The sequence below is a fragment of the Salvelinus sp. IW2-2015 genome, linkage group LG5, assembly GCF_002910315.2.
Source record: "Salvelinus sp. IW2-2015 linkage group LG5, ASM291031v2, whole genome shotgun sequence".
NCBI classification, from domain to species: Eukaryota; Metazoa; Chordata; class Actinopteri; order Salmoniformes; family Salmonidae; genus Salvelinus; species Salvelinus sp. IW2-2015.
In genome coordinates, this window is record NC_036844.1 from 5,766,515 (window position 1) to 5,787,106 (window position 20,592).

Genomic DNA, 20,592 nt, shown 5'->3' on the forward strand with positions numbered 1-20,592 from the left:
CAAAATATTTGCAGCAGGTTCATGGGGGAAGTTTGCCTCAGGAGTGATAGATAGCCTATATGCAAAACCTTCATATGCTTTGAGTGTGTAGCCTAGGAAAGATGTTGGATTTTGGTTTAAGCAAAAACCGTAGTGTTAAAACCAATCTTAAAGAGGCTATTGTGTGTGTGTGCCAAATAGTTACACAGTCCATATACCAAACATTAGGGACACTAATATTGAGTTGCACCCCATTTTACCCTCAAAGCAGCCTCAATTTGTCGGGGCATGGGCTCTAGAAGGTGTCGAAAGTGTTCCACAGGGATGCTGGCCCATGTTGAATCCAATGCTTCCCACAGTTGTGTGAAGTTGGCTGGATGTGCTTTGGGTGGTGGACCATTCTTGATACACACGGGAAACTGTTGAGCGTGAAAAACCCAGCAGCGTTGCAGTTCTTGACACAAACCGGTGCACCTGCCAACAACTACCATACTGCGTTCAAAGGCACTTAAATCTGTTGTCTTGCCCATTCACCCTCTGAATGGCCCACATACACAATGTCTCAATGTCTCAAGGCTTAAAATCTTTCTTTAACKTGTATCCTCCCCTTCATCTACACTGATTGAAGTGGATTTAAAATGTGATATCAATAAGGAATCATAGCTTTCACCTAGATTAAATGTGTCAGTATGCCATGGAAAGAGCAGGTGTTTGTAATATTTTGTATAAAAGCTCAACTGCAAATAAAGACAGGCAAGGCAAGTGATTACAGTCAAGAGGAAAAACTCTTATGTTTATTTTGCTATGAATTTCACACTGTGAAAAAAATCTGTCACATGTACAAAACAATGTTATAAAAAAATTGAAATAAAATTTTACTTTGACATGAAAAAGAAATTAAAACAAATGCACATTGATGACAGTGCTTTTAAAGATGCATCCTGTCTGAATTTTACATCATTTTGGTGAATGCCTACAGCAAGCCTGCCGGGGAGAAGACACTCTCACGTGACCGAGCTGAATCTCGATAAAGGAYGAAGAGAGAGYGGGCAAAYAGAGAAATGAGAGAGGTGGAAAAAATGCCACTCAACAATTACYTCTAAATTGGAGGAGCAGTCATTGTTGACCGTTGCCAGGGTCATTTGTGTTCTAAAAGGGATTATKCTACGGGTAGGTCTAATCCTGAATGCTGATTGGTTAAAACTGCATTCCAGACAGTCTATTKCACAAATTACCACCGGCTAAATCTATGACGTTAAAATGCCTGTTCCATCTGACTGTGCAATCCACTGTCTCATCAGCCCAGCCAGGCACTTAATAAGCTTGATCTCCACTATAAAAAGCATCTGGACATTATCTCACATTTATTTTAGACTAACATATTGATTTCAACATTGGAGATATAAACCTTGCTGTTTGTCTCTCCGACATTTGCAACATTGTTTCAATATTCAAATCCCATAGTAATGAATGAGTCGGGACGAGACAGACAGGCAGGCAGCGTTTCTCAGCCAGTCAAGATCATGAATCAGCTGGCATAATTTTTGGCATATATACAAAAAAATGTCAATTGAAAAAAGGTAAAACGAAACTCAGCTAATTTGCAGTCTTTCCAGCTTCAGGTTGAAGTGATTGTGTTACTGTAGCTGTATTGTTGGCTAGCTACTCTGATGAGTGAGCACATTTTCTATGCCAGGCGAAATCGTGCCTCATTAACTTATTGTTATGGATGTATCCAAATAAATGTCACTAGAAAACAGCTTAAACAAARGRAAATGCAGCTACTTTGCTGTTATTCTGGCTGCATTTTTTGACATGACTGTAAATTACCCGTAGTTGGCTAGCTAGCAAGCAACGATGGGGTCGCGTCTCTAGCAACCATAGATTTGTGTCGGGACTATATCTTGTGGAAGGATTAAATAGTATGAATAAATTAATCAAAATAAAAAAAAATATGAAAATATGTCAATCATTATTTGAATATGTTGGTAACCTGTTGTATAAAATAGATAATGCCCTCCAAGCCGGTGTTTGGAGGATATATTGGCCCGGTTTGCCAATATCAAGGGCCTAACAACAAGGGCCTAACAACACCCATGCCAATTTATCCTCCAAACCCCGACTTCTCGGGCATTATCACTTAAGTAACCCGCTTGTCTGATTTGTGAGGCCAGTTGGGCAGTGTTCTGTGAACGGGTTAGTTAGGGGGTTGACATCAAGGTGCTAATGAGTCTCCATAGAATTCCTCAAACGATTCCTGCTTTTGTAGGCCTGGGAGGTGGGCTAGGAAGTGGGTGGCTCACACAATCAAAGAGGAATGTGGAATCTTGCCCATTTAGTTCTTAGGGGTTGAGGCGATTCACTGAATACAACCATTATACATCCTGGGAAAATCTATACAACTGTTAGCTTTTTTGTTGACATACATAATGATTTCATTGATGCTAAACTCTATATGTCAATGTTTTGGCCACCTAGACAGACAAACAGACAAAAAGTCCAGAATTTTKTTTTTTGGTCTTAGGAACTCTCCCCTGTCATATTTCCTCCCATACATCAGTGACACTATTGTGAAAAGCACGGCGGTGTCTGCCTGCCCTTATCAACACCAACACACCAAGATTACAGGATTCAACTAACCCATCCTCTTCCTCATCCCCCTCATTTTCACTCTCACACTACACTAAACGGGAAGTATCCTGACTTGAGATCTACATGCTCAAATTGTCATGCAAGTCTCCCGTTGATATTAATAAATTATTTACAAGAAAGTCTGATTTACATACACTCATCTCAAGTCAGAATATTTCATATTTGAGTGTGGGACTTAAAGGGCCCAGGGACTCAAGAGGGACTCAGAGGGGACCTAGTGAGGGGACCTAGAGTAACGCCTGAAGGGGTTGAGTCCAGGGTAGATGTGACACAGTCAGTCCCCCAGCTGTTCCAAGGACAGCTGCCCCTTCACATTCCTCACATAACTACACAGGGCCTGGCTAGCGGTGTCAGGGTCACAGGGTGTGTGTTTGTGTGTGTGTGTGCGTGCGTGCGTGTGTCACTGTGCTGATGTTCCTGACAGTTACTGCGTGCCTCTGCTGCTAGCTTCTAACACATACAAATTCTCACAGCCTGCTTGTTTTTGTCATTAACATTGTTGTTGTTGTTTTCCTCTAGCAGTGTCTCTGTTGACACAACAACAAGGCCATTTGGTGTAGCGCTTTAGGCCCCAGTTTGACCAGAGTCTGTTAGTTAAATTCCATCAAATTAAGCAGATATGCCTCATAGAAGTCAACATTAAAATGTGAGATATTACACTACCCAGAGTCCACCGCTAAAACAAAATATTATCTACGCAAGGCCTTATTGATCCTCTGACCCGGCCACCTGCACTCTGGGTAATCTGAGCGACGTCCATCCTCCCCATGTCCATCCCTACTCTGACCCCTAACCCCTGACCTCTAACCTCTGATCTGTACACCCCACTTTAAAAAGATAAGGTTCCACATTGGGAGAAACTGAACTGTGCAAAAAAAAGCAGCCCAAATGAAATAAAAAATAGAGCAGCTTTAACTTGGGCCATGCATGATATACCCCGTTAAACGATAAACATTCATTCACTTATTCATGTATGAATGCAGGCAGAGAAACAATATATAGGAATACGCATTATTTTACATAAACGAATAAAGTAAAGTCATTTTCTTATAAATGAAGACTTCTGAAACATAATACATTGCAGCAAGATCAGAAAATGAATATTTTACGTTTCAGTTTAGGTAAGCAAATTGACAAGATTCTCTTGACCAGAGAAGTTCATGCCAACCGTATCGAGTCCCACATGACCATAGATGTTCTGAAGAATTCAGTATCACCGTTTAGGCAAAGCGGAAGATCAATCCATCAGTACTCCAACAAAACAATACTTCTCATTGGAATAACATCAGAACGATCAGTAAATAGTGTCCAAGACTAAACAGTATTTTGTGTAGTACTACTGAGCTTGAATGAGCATTTTCTTCAGTTCTGCGTTGCATTGTCCCTTACTGTTCTTGGATGTGTGTTATTTTGCATGGGGAGAGTGTAGTAGCCTACAGCCAAAATGGTTTTCCTTTGGGGTTCTTCACATCAGTAGTCATGTCACCTCCTCCGCCAACCCCCCCCTCAGGCTCAGCTGGTGCCGGCARCTAAAGTCCCCAGGAAACGTAGTGACAGCTAGAGCCAGGTCTCACACAAAACTGCCAAACAGGAACTCCCAATGCCCATTACAATGTTTTAAACCCCAAACGCCCACTAGGTGATGGGGACGGGAAGAGGAAGGGAGGAGGTTCTCTCTCTCTTTTTCTCTCTCTCTCCTCTTTGGCTAGTGCAGAAGGACTGGTGGCCAATAGAGCAATATAATCTCTCCCAGATGGAACGCAAAGAGTCTAATGTATCAGATACACAACGGAGGCAACTGACAGAACGGAAGAGTAAAGAGTGGAGGAGAGGAGAGGAGAGAGAGGGGATGTTGTTGTTCCTTCACTGTGCATATCCTGGATCAGTTTGTGGATCAGCTGGTTATAAACAAGCTGAAGGGTTTTGTCTTTGTCCCYTTCTCTGGTCTGGTCACACACATGCTGATCACTGACTCTCCACTCTCCTCTCTCTTCATATGTATCCTATGTCCAGCCAGGTATTCTTCATGCCATTATATTAAAGTCCGTGTGCAGAGGGCTTGTTTTTTATTTGATTTTTTTCGTTTCATTTCACAGAATTATCAGAGTGAGAAGCGCAACGACATAGCGATACGAGTCTTTCACGATTGAATGGAAAGAAATTAAGAGGCTGTGTGACTGACCGGTATGTTGATGGTTATTTTATGAAAGGCTGCGAAGCAACGGCGCCATTTGCCAATAGTACACTGGGATGAAGGGGTTGTTGTTATCTTACAGCGCAAGCAGCAGTTTGTTGAGCGTGATTGCATGGACAACATCCAAACCTCCCTCTCAGAAACGATATGACATCATTGACATGGTGATGTCGTTCTGTGTACAAGGTCCTCCCAGGAGCATTGATGGTTCTTTAAACGTCGGTGTACTCACAGCATCATCAGGATGGGATCAAGGTGTGTTTTCACACTCACACCAGGGTTCAGGTCTATTTATGGATTGTTTTTTATTTGTTTTTAGTTTTTTTTGCACAGACAGGAAGTTCCAATCCAGTGGATGATGCAAAACAGGGAAATCTGAGGAAAAATAAGAGAGAGAGAGAAAGCATTAGACAAAGAACACGGACAGAGGACTTGTGTGAATGAAAGCAGGAAGGCAAACGGTGTTTAAGAGGTCATGGGAAGTTCCTCTCCTTTCATGCCTGCAAAAACATGCTAAAAAAAATGTAAGAGTCACTAGTTCAGGGATGGAAAAATCACTCAGATAGGCTCCGGATCCTATCTTCACTATTTTACCATACCCTCTCATTCATTTTCTTTCTCCCCTCGGTAAAAACAAAACAGCCACTGCCTGCCCTGGCCTGGCATTTGCACCTGTTTCTCTGCAGACGTGTGTCAGCGATATCAAGTATTAGAGCTAAAAGGCTAATTCCCTCCTCTGTGAACGTTATCCACTTTCCTCCCATTCCCTCCCCCAAAACAGTTAGGCTTTTATTTTTTGTATCATTCCCCCAACTCTAAGTCCAGCTAGATATTTCACATCTGACCAGCTCTGGCTCTGCATCTCATTCGGACCTTTTCCTTTTAAAAGCGCATATCTTTATTTTTCCAGCATTACGCCACCGATGATTTATAGCCTAGGGAACACCCCATATCAATTTGAAAGATATCCACCCCCTCCATCTGTCTCGCCTTCTTCCCTGTGGCCCTAACTAGAGGGCCGGTGGGGGGGAAGCCGATCTTACAAATGGCTGTGGTATCTAGAGGACACACACAGGCGCACAGGCACACACAAGCACACACACGTGCACACACAGGCACACCCAGGCACACACATAACGGTAGCCCCCGTACATCCAGTGGAAGCAGCCAACTCTTCCTCCCAGAAGAGGTTTCTCATTTTGGCTTTGAGAAGCTCTAGGTATACTCGCCTAGCGATGGGCAGATCCGCCGGGAGGTCATAGCACAGCGAAGGAGGAATAACAATAAGCAAACGTCTGTATCCTCTCCAACGCATCAGTGGAGTGAGCAATCTGACTGATAAAAGAAACCTCATTTGAGATTTTTGGGGGGGGTTCTATAAACTGGAGTTCGCTAGTCTTTACCAACCTTGGAAGTTACGAAATGGAACGATAACACATTTGATTTTTATCAGTATTGGCACTCTTGCGAGACTAAAGGAGATCTCTGAATAAAAACATGGATTTGCTCGAAACCAGATTCCTTTGGGGCTGTAACCATCAGGAAGGAACATACCTAAGAAAGGGAAGGGAGGAAGAGAGAGGGGAAAGTAGAGTAGAGTCCCTGTGAAAAGTGTTGAGTAGAGACCCTTCTCTCCTCTCTTCTTCCCCCTCTCCCCTCCCACTATTTGGTAGACAGTAATATATCCCCGTCACTGTTTCTCTGTGCAGTCAACACTTACACTAACTCAGTGACTGACTTCCATCTGAAATAATTGTACAACCAAAATCAGTAGTTTTGCATTGGTCTAGAGAGGTTTAAAGCCTTCACTGCAGACTCTGTTTCAGAGATGAGTCACTGAAGAAAAATGGCCCCTTCTAAGTCAGGGAGCATTTCATGCAAGGAGAGCAGAGCAGAGAGGAGAGGCATATCAGCATCCCAGACAGAGCAGTGAGGCTGCTCCTAGCCACTCCCTGGCATTACCAAACAGGAGACTGGAGCATGCTGGACAGTTGCAGCCCAATCATACAGCTCCTCTCTATCTCTCTTTTGCTCTATCTGTCTCTCTCGCTATCTATCTCTCTCTCTTTCTCTGTCCCTCTCTCTTGGTCTCTCACTCTCTCTCTCTCTCTTTTGCTCTCTCTGTCTCTCTCGCTATCTATCTCTCTCTCTTTCTCTGTCCCTCTCTCTTGGTCTCTCACTCTCTCTCTCTCTCTCTCTCTCTCTCTCTTTCCTGTTTCTCTCGCCCTCTCTTTGGCTCCCATCTCTTATGAGCTGAGAACACGCAGCCATTTCACCCAGGTCTGCGAAATAAGGTCCGCCAAATGTGTGTGTGCATGCACGTGTGTGCACGACTGCCTGTTTGCGTGTGTGCATGTCTGCCTTTATGCATTCGTGTATGAGTGTGAAAGTCGGATTATGACACCAGGGTCTCCAGTGTTCAGAATGAGCAGGGTTGCCAATGGTCTGTGCTCTACATCCYTCTGGCCTGCTTATCGTCACTGAGGCCGAGAGAGGTTACTATATGGGCGTACAAATTGACACAGGGCATAGGGGAGAAGTGGGGAAGACTGAGGCTGCTCAGGCCAACAGTGAACACTCACCTCCAGGCTAGGCACTGTTATTTGTCAGGGCATGGTATATGTGTATGTCTATGTGTGTGCGTGCGGGCTGTGTGTTTTTCTCATCTGTATGGCTGTGCAGCCGTGTTTTCTCGAAAAGACAGGCGCCAAAGCCTTACTCCTTCCCCACTCCTCCCTACGACCACCCCAGACAGCAACTGAAGAGCAGCAGTCTGCCTCCCTGAGTCGCTAGTCTGCCTCCCTCCCTCTCTCCCTTACCCCTATCTCTCCTTCCTTCCTTCCTTCCTTCCTTCCTTCCTTCCTTCCTTCCTTCCTTCCTTCCTTCCTTCCTTCCTTCCTTCCTTCCTTCCTTCCTTCCTTCCTTCCTTCCTTCCTTCCTTCCTTCCTTCCTTCCTTCCTCCCTCCCTCTCTCCCGCCCAGCAACACACCATAAACCCATAAAAAGGAGGCGATTGAGAGTGGATTAGCCTCACCAGGCTGTGGTAGCCTGCCTGCCTGCATGTAGATTGTTTAATTGGCCTCCCCTCCGCTCACTCCTCTCAGACAAATTTCCCCCACAGGGACAATAAAAGTATTCTATTCTGTTTCAATTACCCCTCTGTCCCTCCTCCCTCACCCCAACCCTGCGGCCTCAAAACTCACTTAACCTACCCATACGATCCCCTATCCTCTATCCTAGCCCTCCCACCCCTCTCTCTACATGGTCCCCCACACACACGCTCAAACACAAAGGGATGTCCAGCTATGGTGAAATATGTGGTGGGATGCATTTTGTTTATCCCTGTATCTGTGGTTTTCCGTGGTGTCGACAGACACAACCACTCAAAACCCACTCAGTACTCAGACAATGGAGGCTGTGTGAAGATGTTGCTTATTCAAAAACAATACGCTTTAGTCTACCATCCTCCTCTTCTCTCCTTTCCCAATGGGCATCTCCTTCTCTCTCTCCATCTCCTCAGTAGCCAGACATAGCAAATCCAGCTCTGCTGCTGAATCACTGAGCAATCACCTACTGGCTATAGCGTCATCGTGGGAGAGATCTGTGTCTGTCAAGGAGTAGATTCTCCTGAAATGTAACTGTACATACATATCATGTCAAACATACATACTGTATGTGGAAAATGTGTCTATCCATTACATGCTGTATTGCTGTTGGCTCTGCCTACACATTATTTTAGCAGTGCCAGACAGACAGCCAGCAAGCCACACATACTGTCTGCTCGGGGCTGAAAACCAGACGACAAGACTAGGAAATAAATAAAGAAGTCAAATAGCAGCGGCTGCTTGGTTAGTATTCAAAGCATGCAGTTCAGCCATGGCCAAATTCTCGTGGCAATATAATTAGTCTATCAATAGTCAATTTGTCCTCGATTCAATCGGGATATTTGTCCTTGTCCTTGTAAAAGAGAGACGGCTACTGAATGAAGACAGCTGTGTTCAACCTATGAGCTGGGAATTGAAGTTACAGTATGTGAATGTTCCAAAACACAGCCCTAATAGATATATGACTGAGTGACTGAATAAGAAAAACTGACAACAAGAAACTCATGCACTCAGCTCGGCTGTGAAACTCTCCAGTTTGGACTCTCCAGAATATCACTTATACGTTATGCTTTCCATCTCTCTCCCCCACAGTAACAAACAGACAGCAACACAGAGAGCGAGAGAGACAGAGACAAAGAGACTTATCTCCGTACCTCATGGGAGGGGGGTTGGGATGGAGGTGTCAGGCTATCCCAGGATCCCTTGCAGCTCAGGCAGGGAGATGTTTCCAGGTGCTGACGAAGGCTGTTGGGATGAGGGAATAGGGTACGGTAGTTATGCTGTTCCACGCGTCCAGCGTCGGATCATAACAGTCCAGTGTCTTACACCGCTGCGTGCCAAAGTAGCCCCCCACCACGTACAGTTTGTTACCTGACGCCACGGCCTGGCAGCTCATTCTCTTGGCTGTCACGTCTCCCACTTTAGTCCACTGGTACGTGTCGCTGCTGAACTTATAGGCTGAGCACGCTGAGAACTCCGTGTCCCCACCCATCACAAATATCTGGTTCCCAAGGACAGCAGCGGCAGTGTAGCGCCAGGGCTGTGGGCAGGAGGCGGGCACCGTCCAGCGGTTCTCCTGCGGGTCATAGCACTGCACCTTGGGTAGTTTGTCGTGGGTGACGCTTGTGCCTCCGAAGGCAAAGAGTTTCAGCTTGACGCTGACCACCGCTGCGTTGCTCACGCCCTCCCTCAGCGGCGCCACCATGGTCCATTTATTGGCCACCGGGTCGAACTGCTCCACCTGTTTCAGGGACACTGAGGGCGAGGCGGGGAGGCAGCCGGTGCCGGCCGTGTGTCCTCCAACTACGTAGAGGCAGTGTTTCAGCTCGGCCGAGCCGTGGCCGAAGCGAGCGATGAGCATGGGCGCCGCCTTGGACCACTCCTCGTGCAAGGTGTCGTAGACCCACACGTCTTTGGACACGCCGTTCTCTGAGCCCCTCCCGCCAGTCACATAGACATTACAGCCGATGGCGCAGGCGCTGAACTCCTTCCTGGGGCTGGGGATGTCTGCCTTGGGGATGATCTCCTTGGCCTTCTGGTCCACCAGGTACAGCTTGTCACACATAAAGGTCTGTCCTCCCAGCAGGAACAGGGCGTGGCTGGTCTTCCTGGGCCGGGCGCAGGGGCTTTTCACCACACCATCGTTCTGAAGGATCTTCAGCTTGCAGTGGATAGCCTCGTCCACCAGCTCTTTGCTCTTCAACTGGTCATTGATCAGCTCCTCTGTGGACACATTCTCCATGAGGAAGATGGCAGGGAGTAGAGCCAGGCGGACGGTCTGCAGCAGCTCAGGCAGGTTGCAGTGCCTCCTCTCCAAGTCGTAGTTGACCCAGTTGAGGGCAGCCTCGTAGACCAGCCTCTCATCCTCTGTCTCCAGCTCCTCGTGGGACAGGAGCTGCACCACCATGTCTTTGGGAAGCTGGAGGAAATCCTCTGTCTTGCAGATGGTGGGGAAGTTGCTGAGGCACATGCCCCAGGAGAGCTCAGACAGCTTCGTACACTGGTGAGCGTCGGACAGCAGCAGCATGCCCAGGCAGTTGGACGGGTGCAGGTTCCTCTCCAGGAACTCGGCGCAGGCGTCCCGYATGTCCTGGAACTCCAGCATGTCCCCGGCCTCAAGGAGGGACTCTGCATTCTCCTCYTTGATGACAACCCGGGACGTGTAAGCATAGTCTAATAAGAGCTCCAGGACCTCCGGGTGGATGGAGTCCCTGAAGTCCACCTCGCTGGCCTGGCTCTCCTTCAGCCCGCCAGAGAACATGGCCTGTCAGAGAACAAAGAGGATGGGAAACCAAGAGAGTTAGCTAATTAGCTCGTAAAACTTTTAGCCCAGCTAGTGTTAGCATGGTGGCTAAACATGCATGTTTTCTTATGGGAAATGCTAACGGTTCCCTCTCTCTTGGTAATAAGTGTCTTTACCTCAAAGTAGCGGCTGCAGGCAGCCAGCACAGCACGGTGGCAGGGGAAGGAGCGACTKCCGGCATGGAGGAGGACGTCGGTGAAGAGACGCTGCTGCCGCAGTGTGTTCAGGTGCATGAGGACGCTGTCGGCATACGATGACTTGTGGAACAGGTAGATGTTCATGGAGCCGGTGCTGGCACGCGACTTGCGGTTCTCGTGGACGCAGACAGACATTTTCATTGAATCCTGGGAAAGAGAACAACACCAGAAATTGGATTTAGAATACATAACGTATCATAACAAAGTAAAACACACAGCCGTTGGCATGAGTGATTCACAAAATGAAAACCAGTAGCCCATATATACCCATATATATGGAAACAGAAAAATGCATGATAAGAAATTCAAAGCATGGGGACATAGCCTACAGTTCAAAGACCCTTTTCTGACCAGAAACCCAGAATATAAATGAAAGCTAGTCCAAGCTAAAACCCTGTTAGAGTGCATAACTCATCTCTACACAGTCCTAGGGAAGGGTACTGAGTCACCATCTCAGTCTCAGYGTGCTTCCCAATTGGCACCCTATTCCTTATATAGCCATATGGGCCCTTGTCAAAAGAATGCACTATATAGGGAATAGAYTGCCATTTGGGATGKAGCCRCAGTCACATTTTGATTCCAGGGACAGGTGTCTGATATGATCAATATCAGCAGGGTCGCTCACTGGGCTAGGACAGGCTGGTCTCATAGACAAGACTTAACATAGTAAACAAAAATCCAGAACACTCACATTAGTATGATATGCTACATTTGGTATCGTTACATAAGACAGAAGGTTACTTAAGGGGGGAATGAAATGAGGGTGGTGGGTCAGGGTGGATGGGTAGCTGTATAAAGTGAACGTCTAGCAACCCAAAATGTTGCGTGTTCGAATTTCGTTACTGACAACTTCAGCAACATTGCAACGACTTACTACTTTTTAGATACCTTGTAAGGGTTGGCTAGGGGGAGAAAACGTTCAAAAGTGAACAGCAAGGCATGTACACCCCTAGAGTTCCGTAAGGAACCAATGCTAGCCAATGGTTCATATTTYCACCTTCGGTTAGTTGAGGGGTTCTTGGAGGAACCTTTTTGGTTCAATGTAGCACTGGGTTCCTGGAGGAACACTGGAGTGGAAGKGTGGTTTAGTAGGAGTGTGGCTTTTTTTGGTGCCCCGTTAAGAGTAAATGTCAGTCCTGTTCATCTGTTCTGTTGAATTGTCATCACATGTTAAAGTTGATCTAAAATCAAAAATTTCTCAAGTGATTCCAACTATACTAAACAAAAATGTAAACGCAACATGTAAAGTTTTGGTCCCGTGTTTCATGTTATGAAATAAAAAAATCCCAGAAATGTTCCATACGCACAAAAAGCTTACTTCTCTAAAATGTGTGAGCACTAAATTCGTTTATATCCCATTTCTCTTTTGCCAAGATAATCCATCCACCTGACAGGTGTAGCATAGAAGCTAATTAAACAGCATGATCTTTACACAGGTGCACCTTGTGATGGGGACAATYAAAGGTCCACTTTAAAATGTGCAGTTTTGTCACACAACACAATGCCACACATGTCTCAAGTTGAGGGAGCATGCAACTGGCATGCTGACTGCAGGAATGTCTACCAGAGCTGTTGCCAGAGAATTTAATGTTAATTTCTCTACCACAAGATTCATCCAATGTCGTTTTAGAAAATTTGGAAGTATGTCCAACTGGCCTCACAACCGCAGACCATGTGTAACCATGCCAGCCCAGTACCTCCACATCCGGCTTCTTCACCTGCACACAATACCCCATAATGACAAAGCGAACACAGGTTTTTAGACATGTTTGCAAATGTATAAAAATACAATACCTTACTTACATACGTTTTCAGACCCGAAAACGTATGTATGAYACTCAAAATTGAGCTCAGGTGCATCCTGTTTAGATTGATCATCCTTGAGATGTTTCTACAACTTGATCGGAGTCCACCTGTGGTAAATTCAATTGATTGGACATGATTTGGAAAGGCACATACCTGTCATACAAGGTCCCACAGTTGACAGTGTATGTCAGAGCAAAAACCAAGCCATGAGGTCGAAGAAATTGTCCGTAGAGCTCTGAGAGAGGATTGTGTCGAGTGGCCTCACACAGTGGCCTCCATCATTCTTAAATGGAAGAAGTTTGGAACCACCAAGACTCTTCCTAAAGCTGGTCACCCAAGCCAAACTGAGCAATTGGGGGAGAAGGGCCTTGGTCAGGGAGGTGACCAAGAACCCGATCATCACTCTGACAGAGCTCTATCTCCTCTGTGGAGATGGGAGAACCTTCCAGAACGACAACCATCTCTGCAGCACTCCACCAATCAGCCTGCTTGGAGTTTTCCTAAAGGCACCTAAAGGACTCTCAGACCATGAGAAACAAGATTCTCTGGTCTGATGAAACCAAGATTGAACTCTTTGGCATGGATGCRAAGCGTCACGTCTGGAGGAAACCTGGCACCATCTTTACGGTGAAGCACGGTGATGGCAGCATCATGCTGTGGGCATGTTTTTCAGCAGCAGGGACTGGGAGACCAGTCAGGATCGAGGGAAYGATTAACYGAGCAAAGTACAGAGAGATCCTTYATGAAAATCTGCTCCAGAGRGCTCAGGACCTCAGACTGGGGRGAAGGTTCACCTTCCAACAACGACCCTAAGCACACAGCCAAGACAACGCAGGATTGACTTCGGGACAAGTCTCTGAATGTCCTTGAGAGGCCCAGCCAGAGCCCAGAATTGAACTCTATTCAACATCGCTGGAGACTTGAAAATAGCTGTGCAGTGACGCTCCCCATCCAACCTGATAGAGCTTGAGCTTGCAGAGAAGAATGAGCTTGCAGAGAAGAATGGGAGAAACTCCCCAAATACAGGTGTACTAAGCTTGTAGCGTCAAATTCCAAGAAGACTCGAGGCGGTTATCACTGCCAACGGTGCTTTAACAAAGTATTGAGTAAAGGGTCTGAATACTTACGTAATGTGATTTTTTTTTTTGCGCACATTTCTAAAAATCTGTTTTTGCTTCGTCATTTTGGGGTATTGTGTGTGTGTAGAAAAAAACGATTGAATCCATTTCAGAATAAGGCTGTAACGTAACAACATTTGGAAAAAGTAAAGGGGTCTGAATACTTTCTGAATCACTGTATGCCCTTATTTGGAGTTTGACGTCACAGYTGTGAGTTTTATGGAAGAAGGCACAAAATGTCACTGTCTTCCGTTGAAAGATACAGACAGGTGCAGAAGATGGCCAGTAGCGATAAAAGACTGGACAAAACACCACTACAGCCAATCTTGCAAATCTATGTGTTTAGTAAGCACTTAATTGATGATGACTATGAAKGCGATATACAATCAGAAACGATGGTAACAAAACACAGAAGAAAACGCAAGACAGAGCTGTACCTTCTGTATTCCCATGGATTGGATCTGGCGCCGTGCCAAAATACAGAGGCGCTTTTGAGAAGAGAAACCGTCAACGCGAGCGTGTGGAAGTACGTAGTCTAGTCATCGCAGTTCGAGTTGATTTTATAGTGTTGTAGCATAGGCGCTGTACTGGTTAGCATACGTTGAGGAGATAATACACCGTAATTGTGTCACCTTACATCGGAATAGACAGTAAATTGTGTCATGTCATATTGCAGAATGGACAGAATAAAAATGAAAGGTGTTGCTACATTTTAAAACATTTTACTACAGTGGGCTTACAGTGTTTATTGGTAGTCTTAAACAAWTCTACTTTGAAACAAAAGTATACACCTCACACACATGATTGTGGCCTTAAAAAAACAAACACCTGCATCATGTATATAGTTGAAATGTATTACACTGAGAACTTGCATCCCAATATTACACTTTATATACATCACAGAAGATGTAATATGTGAAATATAACAAAACTYTTTGACATAGATCGCAGCCGGCCGCGACTGGGAGACACATGGGGCGGCGCACAATTGGCCCAGCGTCGTCCGGGTTAGAGGAGGGTTTGGCCGGCAGGGATCTCCTTGTCCCATCGCACACTAGGGACTCCTGTGGCGGGCCGGGCGCAGTGCACGCTGACACGGTCGCCAGGTGTACGGTGTTTCCTCCGAGACATTGGTACGGCTGGCTTCCGGGTTAAGTGGGCATTGTGTCAAGAAGCAGTGCGGCTTTGTTGGGTTGTGTTTCGGAGGACGCACGGCTCTCGACCTTCGCCTCTCCCGAGTCCGTACAGGAGTTGCAGCGATGAGACAAGACTGTAACTACCAATTGGATACCACAAAATTGCGGAGAAAAAGGGGTAAAACATTTTTTTTTATTGAAAATAATTCAAATAATCCCCCAAAAATATTTGAAAATACACCTTTTTTTTTTAAATATATAAAATATAATTAAAAAAAACAGTTTGACATAAAAAATGCGGATTTTCAATTCTTCTTCTTTTTTAACATAAATATTAATTATGAAATTGTAAAACATTTAATAACATTCCAGCCATGAGGCCAAAGAGGGCACCTTTGGTCATTGACTGCAGGAAAGGGCAATTGACTTAGTATCAGGTCTACTAATTTTTTTCATAATAATAATCACCAATGTCTGATGTGTTGGCTAGCCATGGTTTATTTGCATGACAACATTTCATGCTTTTAACAACTGTATAGCCTTGCGGGAAATGCATGGTCCCAGGAACCACCTGGGGTAGGCCTATTTGGTTGCATGTAGTCTGGTCTATTGTGCATTCGTAACCCCCACCTCCCCCTGTCGATAGCGGCCATGAGTATCCTAACAATATAATTACTTTTAGCCCCATTGCCATGGAAAATATATGACAGATTATTAACATCTGTGGCCCTCCGGTAGTTTTCTTCCTCACTCGCAAGTTTTTGTCGTCAGACATGTTTGTAGGTTGCTGTTTACTTTGTATAACTAATCTGTAATGCTCGGCTACTGTTTTCACTTCTTCCCCATTAAAGTTYAACACAGACAGTTTTGTAGCTTCAACAAAGTTTAAAGATGTGTATGAGTTCCTCAAAAGCCTGTGCTAATCTCAAAGTTGGAAAAATTACCACTTTATTACGAGTGGCGCAGCGGTCTAAGGCACTGCACCTCAGTGCAAGAGGTGTCACTACAGTCCCTGGTTTGAATCCAGGCTGTATCACATCCGGCTGTTATTGGGAGTCCCATAGTGCGGCGCACAATTGGCCCAGCGTCGTCTGGGTTTGACCGGGGTAGGCCGTCATTGTAAATAAGAATTTGTTCTTAARTGACTTGCCTAGTTAAATAAAGGTGKAATAAAATATTAGCAATGTTAATATTAATATTATATTTAAGAATATGTCAAATGCATAACTATTCAAGGACATTTTTATTTGCAGTGTACAAACTTAACARGATGAACYGAATGACATTAATGCCAACGGGTGGCCAAAATMAACMATSTGAAAGCCACACCTCCAATAAACTGCGCCTCCAATCTGATATCCAATCRACAATATATTATTAAAAAGGTTCAAAATRGAACCCCTCCCTCACAAAAAAGATCCCAGTTTGAACCTTTACACAGGGGTTCCTCAAACAACCTTTTCAGAAGGGTTTCTCAAAGGTTCTGCCAGTGTGACAACACAAAAGGTTCTTCCAGGCACCTTTACTTCTAAGAGTGTAGGCTATATCTTATAACTGTTCAATCGKTGCAGGAAAAATTAACCCTGTCACCGGGCAAGATGTCAACAAAACCCGTCAGTGTAAWCTGCCACCATATGCTCATCTGCAGTGTATATTTAACATAATCTYTCCTAATTGTCATGTAACCGATATAAGCAGCGCGGTCCCCAACCGGGTGTCACCATCTCTGCACGAGAGGTTAATTGTGTTAAGCCCAACGCTCAATGGGACTAAAATTGTGGTCCTTGCCGAATTTAACCAAATTAGAAACATAAATGACACATCAGCAGCTATGTTGGAGCCATGTCGCACCTGATGCCCCCATTAATACGGTTACACCGGGAGCAGCTGTAAAAGGGCACGCGGAGAGACCACTTAGAACAGACCGGGTGCAATCAATGATAAGAGAACACAATATAAAGGGTATTCTAAAATGCAAGGGTTACATTTGCAAGGGATGATTTCTTCGGTTTACAACTAGCCAATAGCCTGATTTGGTGTGTTGTCTWGATGGGACTGGCTTGAAGACGAGCAATCAAATATTGTATTTAAACGACATAGCCTGCATAGGCTAAAACTCCTCATAGCCTACCTACATGCCCTAAAAATAGCACATTTTATATGATCACAATCCTTGCTTTGTCTTGCTTCTCTCCTTGAGTCAGGCTAGAATACATGCAGCCTAGAATAATAACATGATAATTCAAACGTTAAACAAAATAAAGCTCCCTATGAATATTGTCCTCTAAACTGTTATAATTTGGCATCTGATCTCATATAGACCGATGTATGATGAATTGCTTTAAATGTCATGCTGCAAAATGCATTAAAACAATGTGTCTTCAGGCTATGTTCATAAATTACGCGTTTCCCKAAAAAATATGGCACAAGAATGATTGAGCTTCTCCGTGAATTCTGAAGTCCACGACGCCACATCTCAATGGATAGTGAGAGAATGAGAATCCTCAGCTACTCCATGCATAGACCTATATCATTACAATAATGACAGTTAACAATTCTCTAATGTGGAAAATACAAGTAGGCTATGTGCCATATGCATACCTCCTTAGGTGGGAGTTCAATTGTGTCCGCTTTATCCCTCGAACATGCCACTGCTGGAAGAGTAGCCACGATGCTGGTTCAAGCAAGCCACTTGTGCTTGTGAGAATGCGCGTCTTGGGTTCCTCAGTAAGGAATAGCTATATTTGGGGAGGACCTGAACACTATTTCTATCCCTATAGAAATGTCAATGGACTCGAATCATCCAAATGTTTAGTTCAGTGATTAGATCTCCAGTTCTAAATTCATCGTTCTGTCCAGGTTAAAATAAGGACCAATAAATACAAAATAAGGAAAAGGATTTGCGCTAGCGGACTGACTCCAGACTTGCGTCTGATCCTATAGCAGTTCAATGTCGCCAGCTAGTGCGTGTCGTGCGCTCGGTGAGTCGGGTCTTCCCTAGGTAATGTCAATGGGGTGTGTTTATAGTGAGAAAGGGGGAGGACCGTCCTCGTGTCGAGGAAGCGAGTGGGAGGGGTATGCAAAATAGCTTAGTGTTGTGGTGGGAACCAAGCAGCAGCAGAGGTAGAGGCGATGGAATGAGAACGCAGGACCTGGAGGTCGGGCCCTCTGTTGATCAGAAGGCAAGGGGGAGGTAATAAAACAGTAAACTAGTGTGAAAGCCAGGGAGAGATATTTACTCACCTGTAGAACTTTATTACAAACGGAAGTTTGACAGACAAATTGGATCATGATCCATCAGTACTAGCACTTCTCCGACTCCAATCGTAAGCATTGGCTCATTCCACACCCAACGCTGAACCGAAGCTTTTTCTAAACCTTTATATGACTTGTTTGAGATACGTTTTTAGAAACATTTGGAACTTAACTTTCATATCAGCAAGAAAGAATTTTCAAAAAACAAAACGTATTGTAACTGAAAAATACTTTTGGTTGCTGTTAAAGCAAGTTAAAACAGTGTAGAGTATGTGTATATTTAGCATTTGTGAAATGATTTTGATGTGATATGAAAGAAGAGGGCTTTATGTTTCTAGAACCATACCARAACTTAGAATCAATTCACGTTTAGATGGAGTATTTGGCTGTTTTGGCTTCCAGAGCCAGTTTGTCTCTGAACATAACACGTAAGGTTAACTCCTTAACAGTACATTCTTGGGACAGGCCTATACACTCTGTAATGTAGGCTTTTATGTGTTCATATTTTGTTGCATCGTATACTACTGGATAAAATGCACCAGATATTATTTACATGAGGCTTCATTTGAATTCCAGGAAGTCCATTTCCATACATTTTTTATAACTTCCTCATGGAGTATTGATGCGTTTCATCATCAACATTTTGTATGCAGGGCCTAGTGGCTTGCCATCATAAATTCCTAATAGCCACTCTAGCACAGGTGTAATCTCGGGTTAACACAGAATTTAAGTCTTGTGTAATTGGTCAGCTCCTCAATTAACACACTGAATCTGTCCATGAAAGAGTAGCAGAGGTGTGGGATTGCAAATGTTCACCTGCACTTTTCATATGTCGATCTTTGGTTGGGTCCTTTGCCCATAGCAGCAAATATAAAATAATGGCAAGAATTCCATACAGATAAATGTAATTACCGTAGGCACATATCAAAGGTGTYCACGGTGAGGACGATAAGAATAACGCTTTTTTCCCATATAGGCCTCTCATTGACTGAATGGAATGCACTCCATACCTGTGCATAGCCGCAGAAGGTGGTTTGGGGGTGGGGGGTGGGTAAGTGTCCCGTGAAAATCTCACCCTTAAAAGCTTATAATCTGTTAACTCCCAACTAATGTTATTGACTCGTTCTATATTTGTATTTGTGGCKAAAGTATAAATTAGAAAAGAAACTCTTCAAAAACCCCACCTCAAACTTGCATCTCAAACAGATGTTTTAAAAAATGCTGCTATTTCCTCATAAATAATGAACATCATGTTTTTTTGTCGAGACATCTCATTGGCTGAGCTGGCCAATCACCTGTTTACTTGTCGTTTATATTTTTTATGGACCAGTATACACCCACACCATTCTGTTGTTGAGGTATGCCAACACCATTCAAACACAGAAAAACTGCTTTTGACACCTTCCTCTTTGAACTTTGTAGAATCAACCCTCAAAAGCATGAAAACAAGAACATGTCCTTGCATCAGAAATTCAAATATGAGGTGATGCAATATTCTGCAGTGTCCTAACAAATACATGTTAGACTATGTTCATGGCCATCAGAGTTCTTTCTGTAAGCAAAATGAAAGACYTCTTATAATCAGTATCAAAGTACAAACACCTGGGTATGCATCCAGGAGTAATGTAATATTCCAAACATATTATATTGCAAGATGTTGATGTTGATGCACTTCAATATCGTAGACACACAAAATAGAAGTTTAAGACAGTTAAATATCGTACATATCATTGAAAATATGAAATATATGAAAAACTAAATGAGACGGAAACTTCATCGCCAATGATTTTGTGAATCACTTATTTAAATGACAACAGCGCCACTTGTTGGCCAAAATTCACGCTTGAGGGTTGATCCTACAAAGTTCAAAGAGCAATGAGTCACACGTCTTTATAGCTGAAAATCGAGCATTCGTTTGTTTAGGCAGCCGGTAATATGTGACCATAAGAACCGTCATAAGATTACCTTTCAACCTGCTTCTTGTGTATTTTGTCCATTTGCTTATTGTTGTTGTTCCCTAATTTATTTCTGTGGCACTAAGTCTTCGGTCCATCTGGTGAGAATGAGAGAATTATGAAAATTAACATCGCCGAGGCAGGGAATCGTAGTGGTTAGAGCGTTGGACTAGAAACCGAAAGATTGCAAGTTCAAATCCCCGAGCTGTCTTTCTGCCCCTGAACAGGCAGTTAACCCACTGTTTATAGGCTGTCATTGAAAATAAGATTTTGGTCTTAACTGACTTGCCTAGTTTTAAAAAAGTGGTGTGTTTCTGCAGATATTCTCGACATTAGTAAGTATTTACAATAAATAGCCTCGGTATCTGACTGAAGACATTATTAACTCTCAGA

The 20,592-nt window shown here is 44.2% G+C and overlaps 1 protein-coding gene across 2 annotated transcripts; it reads right to left on the minus strand.

Annotated features, from left to right (window-relative positions):
- Positions 1-745: 745 nt before the first annotated feature.
- Positions 746-17,974, minus strand: LOC111963831 (ectoderm-neural cortex protein 1). Of its 2 annotated transcripts, XM_023987377.2 has the most exons (5): positions 17,591-17,974; positions 10,849-11,076; positions 9,291-10,693; positions 9,084-9,174; positions 746-5,200 (listed from the first exon to the last, which is right to left on the minus strand). In XM_023987377.2, exons 2-5 carry the CDS (start codon positions 11,068-11,070, stop codon positions 5,141-5,143), a joined length of 1,776 nt encoding a protein of 591 aa, XP_023843145.1. In that variant the 5' UTR covers positions 11,071-11,076; positions 17,591-17,974; the 3' UTR covers positions 746-5,140. The 2 variants fall into 2 exon arrangements, 1 of the variants encoding a protein (XP_023843145.1); XR_002877302.2 differs by having other exon boundaries at positions 9,084-10,693.
- Between the last annotated feature and the right edge of the window lie 2,618 nt (positions 17,975-20,592).